General features: G+C 37.1%; 1 protein-coding gene and 1 pseudogene across 1 annotated transcript; both read left to right on the forward strand.

The window, feature by feature from the left end:
- The first annotated feature begins 727 nt into the window (after window positions 1-727).
- On the forward strand, window positions 728-4,736 carry LOC119073059 (5'-nucleotidase domain-containing protein 3-like). The gene is made up of 5 exons (XM_037178365.1): window positions 728-1,059; window positions 1,155-2,041; window positions 2,107-2,247; window positions 2,305-2,456; window positions 2,517-4,736. Exons 1-5 carry the CDS (start codon window positions 849-851, stop codon window positions 2,719-2,721), a joined length of 1,596 nt encoding a protein of 531 aa, XP_037034260.1. The 5' UTR covers window positions 728-848; the 3' UTR covers window positions 2,722-4,736.
- Window positions 4,737-9,995: 5,259 nt separating this feature from the next.
- On the forward strand, window positions 9,996-12,618 carry LOC119073061 (annotated as a pseudogene).
- Window positions 12,619-12,819: the final 201 nt, after the last annotated feature.

The raw sequence follows: 12,819 nt of genomic DNA on the forward strand, positions 1-12,819 counted from the left end.
ACATTATCATTGCATATTAATTCGGTAAAAATAGAAATAACTTTAAATGAAGGAATAAAATTAGATTTGATAATCATCTTTATGCGTATGTTCTTGAGATCTTCCTTTTATTTCATTAAAACAATAAATTTATTCATTTAGTCAATATTCAGCATGCAGGTATAGTTCGATAGTACCATTTAGTCAATATTCGGCATGCAGGTAAAGTTAAGTAATACATCCCACAACTAATTTAAAGATATAATTCAGCACACAGCAAATATATACCTGGGAACCTCACAATATTCCTACGAGCTGAATAATATTGTTGCCGGAACTATATTTTGAAAATATTCATATTACATGTTTATTGTAATACAACACACGGGAACATTATTCAGTCTGCAGCAAATATATGCAGCACACAACAAATGTCGAATTTGCACAATTTTCCGTGTATCAATAACTATTGGCCTTTCTTTCAAATACCTACAAGAAACACATCACCAAAGTATTGAGTGTCAGTTAAATACTTTTTTCGTTCTAAGTATTTTAACTAGCTTTACTAGCTTTACCATGAGCTTTAGAGTATATGGGACCACTTTAAATCTAGCCAGAACACACATTGGGTATTTGTGTCTAAGCTGCTGATAACAGATGGCACGGATGTCTCTAAAAGGTAAAATTCAGTGTTCTGAATGTCATAAAATTACTTCTGTCCAACTTCACTTAACATTCAGTTCCGCGACGTCTATTTTTATTGGTTTTTGTTATTAACAGCTGTACAATTAATTAGAGATATAAGTTAGAAAACATCTGTAACCGAGACATTGTGATAATAAAAATACAAATTTCCGGTAACTGTTAACATGAATTATCGTGTACTGTGCCACAAACGATTGCTGCAGTCATTTGGTTACACTTCTTCCCGTCTTTGGATTCAAAATTTTCAAACTAAATTGAAATACCCTTGGAACGGACAACTGTGTCTGTTAAACGATTCGTCAATTAATCAGCGCTGCTATTCCACCAAAGAAAAATTCGATGAAATTTACACGAAAACGAAGCAGAAATTCTTGTGTAAGTCCGGATATAATGTGCAAACTCTCGCGGGTGTTGTGGATGTGTGTGTCAGCATTTAAATATCTCAAATGAATTTTGAATTCCATTTTCAGCGAAAAAACTTCCACAAGACGTCGATTTGACGAGTGTGTTTGCGTGCAACGAATTAGATCTTGACGAAATCAGTGTCTACGGCTTCGACTATGACTACACACTAGCTTGCTATAAACAGTCACTGCACTATTTACTGTACAATCTTGGCCGTGACATATTGGTCCAGAACTACAAATATCCCAAAGAAATTCTCAATCTCGACTACCTGCCCGGATTTGCGGTTCGTGGCCTCCATTATGACATCGAAAAAGGGCTGCTGCTCAAATTGGACTCATTTCTTCAAATCCAATTCGATACGGTGTATCGTGGTCTGACACCTGTCAGTGAAGCTGAGGTGTTGCAACTGTACAAGAATCGCATCATACCGATCGCGTATGTCGAAGGGAAAAAGGGTCAACATGATCTGCGTGGTAGTGCGAAAATGGTTCAGTTGGCTGATCTGTTTTCCGTGCCCGAAATGACACTGTTATGCAATGTGGCCGAGTTTTTCATTCAGAGCGGCAAGAGCTACCATCCGGAAATTCTGTTTCGTGACATAAAGAAGTCGATCAGTGCCAGCCATCCGATAATGCACAGTTACGTGACGAAAGACGTGGGGAAGTACATCGACACGAATGTCAATTTGAGACAGTACTTCAAGAAATTGGTGGAGGCTAAGAAGCAGCTGTTTTTGGTCACCAACAGTCCGTACTATTTCGTCAACAAGGGAATGGAAATGCTGGCTGGCGATGATTGGCAACGGTTTTTCGATGTTGTTATTGTGAACGCTAGGAAGCCTCGATTTTTTACCGATCTGTCTCGACCAATACGAGAATTCGATGTAACGACGAACACTCACCTTTGGGATCGCGTTGTTGCTTTAGATAAGGGAAAAATTTATTATGAGGTGAGCGAGGTGGCAAAGGCCAGCTGGAAATCATTTCCGTAAATGTTCTCTTCCGTCCATTCCAGGGAACCCTGAAACAACTTCTCGATCTGACCAAATGGAGCGGCGAAAATGTGCTGTATTTCGGCGACCATCCGTACAGTGATCTAGCTGATGTTACTCTGGAACATGGCTGGAGGACAGGTGCAATCATTTCGGAACTGACTGTAAGTCGAACGTTTTCCAATTCATATTCGCTGACACTAACTCAATTGATTGCGCAGCACGAAATCAACACGCTCAACAACGAAGAGTTCAAGGCGAACGCGAACTGGCTGCAGATGTTAACTCAAATGATTGAAGACCATCAAGATAACGAGTCCGAGGCAGCGAGAAGTGCAGTGAGAGCTTGGCATGACGAACGCGATGCTTTGAGGTGAGAACCAAAAATTTGTTTGAGCGTGTTTGACGATGCTAAAGTGAAAACATTCCTCAGGCACCAGACGAAGTGCGTGTTCAACCAACAGTTTGGTAGTGTGTTCCGGACGTATCACAATCCGACGTATTTCTCCCGCCGTTTGTTTCGATTCGCGGACATCTACACCAGCAACATAACGAATTTATTGAAATATTCCGTGTCGCATACGTTCTATCCACGGCGCGGTGTTATGCCACATGAGTACACTTCGTACTTTATGTAAAATGTCCTACGGTTCGATTGGTTGTACAGAATCCAGCACTATAATATCTAGGGATTCGACGATGTCGGTAGGTAGGTTCCGTTGTAATTTTATGAGTCAATTAGCTATGCTTCACGAAAAAAAAAAACTGGATCGGGAACTCATCGCCGTTTTAGTCATTAGTTTTTAGGCGCACGAATTTTGTTGTACACAGTAGTCAGGGTTGCACCTCAAGAACAGTCAGTGTTACACGATTTACTTGTCTTGCACCGTAAAAGGGATGGTCAACGTTCATTTTATACTGGTACCTAACAGTATTCTCCAGCAACCAGCACTGGCATAACGTATTTTATTTCAGTTAAATTAAACAAAATTTTTCATAATTCAAAACACTAGTCAGTTTCAGTAACAGACAATTTTCTGGAGTAGTAGCGTGAATTTTTGAATTTTTTAAAAGGCCTCATCATAGATTGTTCTCTGCGGTTGTTTCAGTTTATTCACTAAATAATCGCCTGATTCATCAAGAATTCACAGAAGAAATGTTTTGGCGACATTCGAAGGTGCACTTTAAAACATAGTATCGTAATCTCGTTCATTTTAACCCAAAGTCGTTCCTTTCTGTCGAAAAATTTAAATTTTGAATTCGAACCAAGAGTTTTATTAGTGTTGACTACCCTACAAACGGGCCAATACGTTTTAGAATATCAAGTTAGTTAGGTCGATGTGAGTTATAGAATCTCAACAGAATGTTAAAATTTGAGATTTCCTTAGATATAAAATGCACATTACACATTTACTCAACGGCAACACATTGCCGTGATCATTATTCTTATTAAACGATTTACCGTCTTTGACGAAAGTTAGGCATCATGTACCTCAGCCGATTCGATAAAAAATTTAAAATCCTTTACGCTGAAGCATAGTTAATTGAAATTCACCCAACAAAACACATAAAATGTAGAAATTGTAGATAAAAAATACGAAATATCTGTAAACCGGTCAGGGCTCATCCTAGATGAAGTAGTAGATTGTTAAATGCCTCGACTATAAAATTAATTATATTAAGTAACGTAACGCTGTTCAGTGTCATATTTCATGCCAAAAATTTGTTTTAAATTTGGATTTTTGATGTTTAAAAAGCTCAAAGGAGCAACTACGCTTTTGGAATCGAACGGAAAGAAAAAATTGTACAAATAAATTGAATTTTTCAAATTTTGCTACCATTGACTGATATCGTACCTACTTTTTGAAATTATACAAATTTTTAAGGTAGGAATTGAGTGCTAGTCATCTGATATCGACCGCTACAATAAACATAACAAGCGACCTGCGGTTAATGTGAAATTTCGTATAGCAAAATTAATGTTGAAATAGATGAAGTAATAGAATTGGTCAATTCAAACAATAGGAATAACGGAGTATTACGCATAGAAACTAACAGACTCGAGTTCCACTGGTGATATGTTTCAACTAACTTTGTTGACTGTAGATCTATGATCCAATTCGCTTTATTAGATCCACCCACATGCATAACCAACGTGGATATCGCATGTGTGGATTGACGACTTCATTTTCTCCCACTTTAGCTTCAACATGCATTTTGCTGTATAGGACAACATTACCCAGACTCATCGCTTTCTTTCCCTGTTGCTTTATTTAAACAAATTTTATAACTTCTAGAAGAAAAAAATCTCCGAAAATTGACTACCCCAATTCATGGCAAATTTTGGGAATATTCGTCTCGTCGCATCAATTCCTACCGTAGATGTTGAGAAAATTATTGTTTTTTTTTTCGATAAATTTTAGAAACGAATAAGAAAATGAGCGAGAAAAAAGAGATTTTTTTTAGAGAAATTAGTAGAAAATTTGACAATAAATGACGATTGTGTGAAAGTAAATTAAGACAAAGAGACACTGTTACCGTTTAAGATTTACCAATTATTACAAATATGTGTTCAAAATTGTGAATCTTATCATTTCTCGTACCTGCTTTAATATGTTAAACATTTTGTTTTGTTTGTTTTTGGGTGAAGAAAACCAAAAGTTTTTTTTCTTTATTTCTGAGCGTTAATTTAATTGCACTTTTGTTTAGCACAATTATTAAATATATTTTTAAAGAGAGAATTACAATATCAATGTTTTCCGAATTAGTCAAATATCGTTTTCTTTCCAATAAAACTGCAAGCCTCGCTGCAAACCAATTTCTTATTGATATGGTAAGTGTTGCTCTGAATTCGGCTTTTAGAAAATGAAATAACCTTCGGAATGAACTACCATTGGAATCTTTCGTCGCCTACGTCGAATTAATGCAATGTGTAATATATCCGGACTCTAGTACGATTTTTCTGTGATTCCTTGTCTATTGTGTCATTTTTTCCTTCGATGATTCACAATAGGGTTTCTTAATTGCTCACAGACCGAATCCTCAGAGACTTTCCAGACCAACAGATCCGAACTAGTAAATAAAATCGAGACTGACGACTACCGTCTCCCGGTAATAAAAATAAAATTTTATTAACCGGTTTTTGCCCTAGAGCATTATCACGATTTAAGTAATCAAAAATTCCAGTAATCTTACTTACAAAGGTAACATTTAACCCAAGACCCAATATGTCAGGTTATTGTCGAAAATATGTTTTACTTGAAAAATCAATTTTAATACAAAATACAGAAGAATTCTTAACCTGTTACAGACGGCAAGCATATGACCGGTATTATTATCTGGTCTACGGGATTGGGATTCCAGCAATGAACTGTCAGAAATCTAGTACATTTTCTGCTGGCCATACAAAAATTCATCCGAAAATGAATTCTTTGCAGTCAATTGCTGGAATCTAGGGATTCCAACAATGAACTGTCAGAAATCTAGTACATTTTCTGCTGGCCATACAAAAATTCATCCGAAAATGAATTCTTTGCAGTCAATTGCTGGAATCTAGGGATTCCAGCAATAAACTGTCAGAAATCTAGTACATTTTCTGCTGGCCATACAAAAATTCATCCGAAAATGAATTCTTTGCAGTCAATTGCTGGAATCTAGGGATTCCAACAATGAACTGTCAGAAATCTAGTACATTTTCTGCTGGCCATACAAAAATTCATCCGAAAATGAATTCTTTGCAGTCAATTGCTGGAATATATTACTTCCATCGATCAAAGTGTTTTTAATCTGTTGACTTCTAGTCTTGCACTTCAATTTTTTTAATATGCATTTTACTAAAACGACCATATTACCAGGAGCTTGTCAGATAACAGGTTAATAAAATTCAGTTCGAGATTGAAAATGATGCAGAAATTCAGTCTCGTTCTGTCATCGGAGAGCTGTATGAGCCCTTACAAGTAAAAATAGATGGTGAACCAACGTGTTTTTAAGTTGAAATTTAAAGAGCCTTAACCTGTTTGACACTCGTGATTTTTCTTGATGTAGTTCAAGAAATTTGAGAAATTGAAGAAAAATTTCAAAAAAATCCGAGTTTATTTCCTGAAAATATTCTTTGAATGGAACCCTAAATCAACGTCGTCTTTAATTCTTTAGAACATTGTAACCAAACTGTTTGTCTGAAGTATATGTGTGAATACGTCACACTGAGCCTTCTCTCTAATATGAAGTATTAGAAAATTGTTCGGAAATACTAAAGTAGATTATTAATCTGCTGTGTCAAGCCAAAACACCGTAAAACATTTGTGTCTCTATCCTATTTTTAAGGAGCTTTTGAGAGCCAGTACCCTAGAACCCAAAAAATGCTATAACGCCACGTAAGCATCTGTTATTGACAACATTGAATAACAATCTCAAGCTAGTGTTATCTTATAATATAGCAAAACGTTTAGCAAAACTAAAGAAGTACAAGATTCGGTAATAGATTGTTTTGTAGCGATATGCTTGCAGTTCGTAAGACGTCGAGAGTATCGACTTTACTTTAATTTACTTTATCCTTCCCATTCAATTTAAATTATTTTTAAATGAGTGCAAATGTCTTTTATAAACAGCCGATGACTGCGAACCTTATGTGTTTAGTGAACTCGTATGAGTATATTTGCAAAGTGAAATTTTATTTACTTTTGGGATATTTGGTGAGCAAATGCGTACGGATATGCAATACATACAGTGCCACACATTCGATTTAATGTTTCTTTTGCACCTAGAGGTGTTTGGATTCTGTTCACAAAGTTAATTGTAGCTCGTACAAGCATTAATAGACGTTCATTTTATCGAAATGTTTTGGCTGTAGAATAGTACCTTACCACAACAGCGACTTTGCAGAATTTAGTTTTGGAGACAAATTGGATTATCAGACCGAACGGCCATGTCTGAAACACTTATTTTTAAATCGAAATGAACGATTGGCTTCGAAGAGTGAAAGTGTATGAAAGTGTGTTTGAACACACCCTACATTTATGTTGAATCAATTTCATATATTTACTTGTACCACCAAGCATGGACTGTGGAGATAATACATACCAACCAGACCAGTCATTACAGCAGTAATAACATATGATGTTGATATGCAAGATGACCTACAAACATACAAAAGTTTCTGTAAATACGCGTATAATGAAAATAAGTCTCAAGACCTCAAGCCAGTCTTTGCATACTAAAATAAAAACAACAAAAATGCAGAACACTCGCCGAGAAAAATTAACGAATTTGATTCGTTCGGTACCACATTTTCAAGAAATCAATGAACTTCGGTGGGAAGTCGAAAAACAATTTGAGCAGAAATCAGTTTTAAATTTTGATATTAACGTATATGGGGTTGGTTTATCCTCAAAATATAGCCATTGTAAAGGAAATGTAAAGGAAATCCCTTTGCAGCTTTCACGTTTAACGCATTTACCACATATGGACATGATTTACAGATTGTAAGAATGAATTTCCACAAATGGGTATGATTTACTTCAGGTGGGCAAGACTTATCGTATCAGTTCGATTCACATTCCATTGACAAACGCAAAAAAAGAACTTCTGTTGGTTAGTTCTTTTACGTGATATGACAATGTAAATGGCTTTTCGCCGATATGAAATATGCATTTTATAACATTGCCTATTCACGTAAAGCACTGTACCTACGACGTTCCAAATTTTGTTTTTAACAAGTGCGAATACAGCCATCTTCTTCGGATCAGACCATAACGTCAAAATAAAAATTTGGAACCTCGGACGTAATGCACTATTAAATGTTATCATTTCGTTAGCCGTAATAAACGAATTTGCCGCCGAAAGGCAGCATTTGAAGGGGTTCAAAGGAGCTTGTCGAAAGGGGAAGTCTTTAAAAGGGTACTAGCGAAATTAGAGAAAAAAGGACAGTGGTGAAGGTGTGTCAAAAATCACCAAAAACAGTGGACGTCATCAGTGTGCCATCCTTAATATTTGATTTCATCTGATTGTAAAAAATTGTATCTTTTACGGTTGAATTGGCATAAGCTTTATTTCTACTTACCAAAAAAGTACTCCGTGTGAGAGACAGAATTGAATTTTTTTAAATTTTTGCATTGTTTATTGACAGCTTGCTCTCTCACGGCTTTCACGCGGAGTAGCTTTTGTTGTAATTAGAATCCATACTTAAGAGGCATCGATGCTTTGCTGAAGAGCATACATTTGGGTGTTTTTTAAATACAGGATTTAAGTTAAAGCATCAGGGGAAAAGCGTTCAACAGATTACTTATTGCAAAGAATTTCAATTGCTATTCAAAGAGGAAACGCAGCATGTATTCTTGGAACGTTGGGAAGGAATAGAGTGGACGATTTTTATTTATTGTAATCTCTGTTTTTTGAAAAGATCGATTTTTTACTGGCTGTGCAATTTGAGCAGTTTTTTTTTCGCTTATCTTAAAATAAAAAAAATTGACTGTTAATTTATTGTCTTGGAACTTTTCCTTGATTCATCGAATCTGAACTCCGTTAACAAGTTATGGGCCATATAACTGGAGTTTACCGATATAAAAAAAAAGAATTCCGTAAATATGGAATCGACAAAAATTCAAATTGCAAAACTGAACGGAACGAATTATCCTACATGGAAGTTTAAGGTAGAACTTCTACTGATAAAGGATGGTGTATGGAAGGTGATTAAAGATGATCCACCGAATTCAGTTACCAATGACTGGACAGACAAGGATGATAAAGCCAGGGCAACGATTGGCCTGATGGTGGACGATACCCAGCTTAATCATATTCGAAATGCGACAACGGCGAAGGAATCTTGGAATTTTCTAAAGAATTACCACGAAAAAGCAACGATGACGAACAAAATTATGTTAATGAGAAAACTATTCAGTACAAAATTTCCTACCAATGGGAATGTTGAAACTCACATCAACGAAATGTTGGAAATGTTCTATCGTCTTGCTAGTCTAGGAGAAGATTTTAAGGAACACATTATTGTTGCAGTCATATTGAGCAGTCTACCAGAAAGTTACGACAATTTAATCACAGCATTGGAAAGTCGTCCAGAGGCAGATTTAACCAGAGAATTCATCGTTGAAAAGTTACTGGATGAGTATCGTCGTAAGGCAAATGGCACGAGTCAAGCAAATGGTACGAGTCAATCAAGTGAATCAGTCATGAAAATCTCGAAAAATGATCCGAAAGGCAAACGACCACGACCGAAATGCTTCAATTGTGGAATCTTAGGACATCTTTCGAAAGATTGCTACAAACCAAAAAGTAATGACAGACAAGGATGCGTATGTTCTTGAGATCTTCCTTTTATTTCATTAAAACAATAAATTTATTCATTTAGTCAATATTCAGCATGCAGGTATAGTTCGATAGTACCATTTAGTCAATATTCGGCATGCAGGTAAAGTTAAGTAATACATCCCACAACTAATTTAAAGATATAATTCAGCACACAGCAAATATATACCTGGGAACCTCACAATATTCCTACGAGCTGAATAATATTGTTGCCGGAACTATATTTTGAAAATATTCATATTACATGTTTATTGTAATACAACACACGGGAACATTATTCAGTCTGCAGCAAATATATGCAGCACACAACAAATGTCGAATTTGCACAATTTTCCGTGTATCAATAACTATTGGCCTTTCTTTCAAATACCTACAAGAAACACATCACCAAAGTATTGAGTGTCAGTTAAATACTTTTTTCGTTCTAAGTATTTTAACTAGCTTTACTAGCTTTACCATGAGCTTTAGAGTATATGGGACCACTTTAAATCTAGCCAGAACACACATTGGGTATTTGTGTCTAAGCTGCTGATAACAGATGGCACGGATGTCTCTAAAAGGTAAAATTCAGTGTTCTGAATGTCATAAAATTACTTCTGTCCAACTTCACTTAACATTCAGTTCCGCGACGTCTATTTTTATTGGTTTTTGTTATTAACAGCTGTACAATTAATTAGAGATATAAGTTAGAAAACATCTGTAACCGAGACATTGTGATAATAAAAATACAAATTTCCGGTAACTGTTAACATGAATTATCGTGTACTGTGCCACAAACGATTGCTGCAGTCATTTGGTTACACTTCTTCCCGTCTTTGGATTCAAAATTTTCAAACTAAATTGAAATACCCTTGGAACGGACAACTGTGTCTGTTAAACGATTCGTCAATTAATCAGCGCTGCTATTCCACCAAAGAAAAATTCGATGAAATTTACACGAAAACGAAGCAGAAATTCTTGTGTAAGTCCGGATATAATGTGCAAACTCTCGCGGGTGTTGTGGATGTGTGTGTCAGCATTTAAATATCTCAAATGAATTTTGAATTCCATTTTCAGCGAAAAAACTTCCACAAGACGTCGATTTGACGAGTGTGTTTGCGTGCAACGAATTAGATCTTGACGAAATCAGTGTCTACGGCTTCGACTATGACTACACACTAGCTTGCTATAAACAGTCACTGCACTATTTACTGTACAATCTTGGCCGTGACATATTGGTCCAGAACTACAAATATCCCAAAGAAATTCTCAATCTCGACTACCTGCCCGGATTTGCGGTTCGTGGCCTCCATTATGACATCGAAAAAGGGCTGCTGCTCAAATTGGACTCATTTCTTCAAATCCAATTCGATACGGTGTATCGTGGTCTGACACCTGTCAGTGAAGCTGAGGTGTTGCAACTGTACAAGAATCGCATCATACCGATCGCGTATGTCGAAGGGAAAAAGGGTCAACATGATCTGCGTGGTAGTGCGAAAATGGTTCAGTTGGCTGATCTGTTTTCCGTGCCCGAAATGACACTGTTATGCAATGTGGCCGAGTTTTTCATTCAGAACGGCAAGAGCTACCATCCGGAAATTCTGTTTCGTGACATAAAGAAGTCGATCAGTGCCAGCCATCCGATAATGCACAGTTACGTGACGAAAGACGTGGGGAAGTACATCGACACGAATGTCAATTTGAGACAGTACTTCAAGAAATTGGTGGAGGCTAAGAAGCAGCTGTTTTTGGTCACCAACAGTCCGTACTATTTCGTCAACAAGGGAATGGAAATGCTGGCTGGCGATGATTGGCAACGGTTTTTCGATGTTGTTATTGTGAACGCTAGGAAGCCTCGATTTTTTACCGATCTGTCTCGACCAATACGAGAATTCGATGTAACGACGAACACTCACCTTTGGGATCGCGTTGTTGCTTTAGATAAGGGAAAAATTTATTATGAGGTGAGCGAGGTGGCAAAGGCCAGCTGGAAATCATTTCCGTAAATGTTCTCTTCCGTCCATTCCAGGGAACCCTGAAACAACTTCTCGATCTGACCAAAATGGAGCGGCGAAAATGTGCTGTATTTCGGCGACCATCCGTACAGTGATCTAGCTGATGTTACTCTGGAACATGGCTGGAGGACAGGTGCAATCATTTCGGAACTGACTGTAAGTCGAACGTTTTCCAATTCATATTCGCTGACACTAACTCAATTGATTGCGCAGCACGAAATCAACACGCTCCAACAACGAAGAGTTCAAGGCGAACGCGAACTGGCTGCAGATGTTAACTCAAATGATTGAAGACCATCAAGATAACGAGTCCGAGGCAGCGAGAAGTGCAGTGAGAGCTTGGCATGACGAACGCGATGCTTTGAGGTGAGAACCAAAAATTTGTTTGAGCGTGTTTGACGATGCTAAAGTGAAAACATTCCTCAGGCACCAGACGAAGTGCGTGTTCAACCAACAGTTTGGTTAGTGTGTTCCGGACGTATCACAATCCGACGTATTTCTCCCGCCGTTTGTTTCGATTCGCGGACATCTACACCAGCAACATAACGAATTATTGAAAATATTCCGTGTGCATACGTTCTATCCACGGCGCGGTGTTATGCCACATGAGTACACTTCGTACTTTATGTAAAATGTCCTACGGTTCGATTGGTTGTACAGAATCCAGCACTATAATATCTAGGGATTCGACGATGTCGGTAGGTAGGTTCCGTTGTAATTTTATGAGTCAATTAGCTATGGCTTCACGAAAAAAAAAAAACTGGATCGGGGAACTCATCGCCGTTTTAGTCATTAGTTTTTAGGCGCACGAATTTTGTTGTACACAGTAGTCAGGCGTTGCACCTCAAGAACAGTCAGTGTTACACGATTTACTTGTCTTGCACCGTAAAAGGGATGGTCAACGTTCATTTTATACTGGTACCTAACAGTATTCTCCAGCAACCAGCACTGGCATAACGTATTTTATTTCAGTTAAATTAAACAAAATTTTTCATAATTCAAAACACTAGTCAGTTTCAGTAACAGACAATTTTCTGGAGTAGTAGCGTGAATTTTTGAATTTTTTAAAAGGCCTCATCATAGATTGTTCTCTGCGGTTGTTTCAGTTTATTCACTAAATAATCGCCTGATTCATCAAGAATTCACAGAAGAAATGTTTTGGCGACATTCGAAGGTGCACTTTAAAACATAGTATCGTAATCTCGTTCATTTTAACCCAAAGTCGTTCCTTTCTGTCGAAAAATTTAAATTTTGGAATTCGAACCAAGAGTTTTATTAGTGTTGACTACCCTACAAACGGGCCAATACGTTTTAGAATATCAAGTTAGTTAGGTCGATGTGAGTTATAGAATCTCAACAGAATGTTAAAATTTGAAGATTTCCTTAGATATAAAATGCACATTACACATTTACTCAACGGCAACA

The sequence above is a fragment of the Bradysia coprophila genome, unplaced genomic scaffold, assembly GCF_014529535.1.
Source record: "Bradysia coprophila strain Holo2 unplaced genomic scaffold, BU_Bcop_v1 contig_112, whole genome shotgun sequence".
NCBI lineage: Eukaryota > Metazoa > Arthropoda > Insecta > Diptera > Sciaridae > Bradysia > Bradysia coprophila.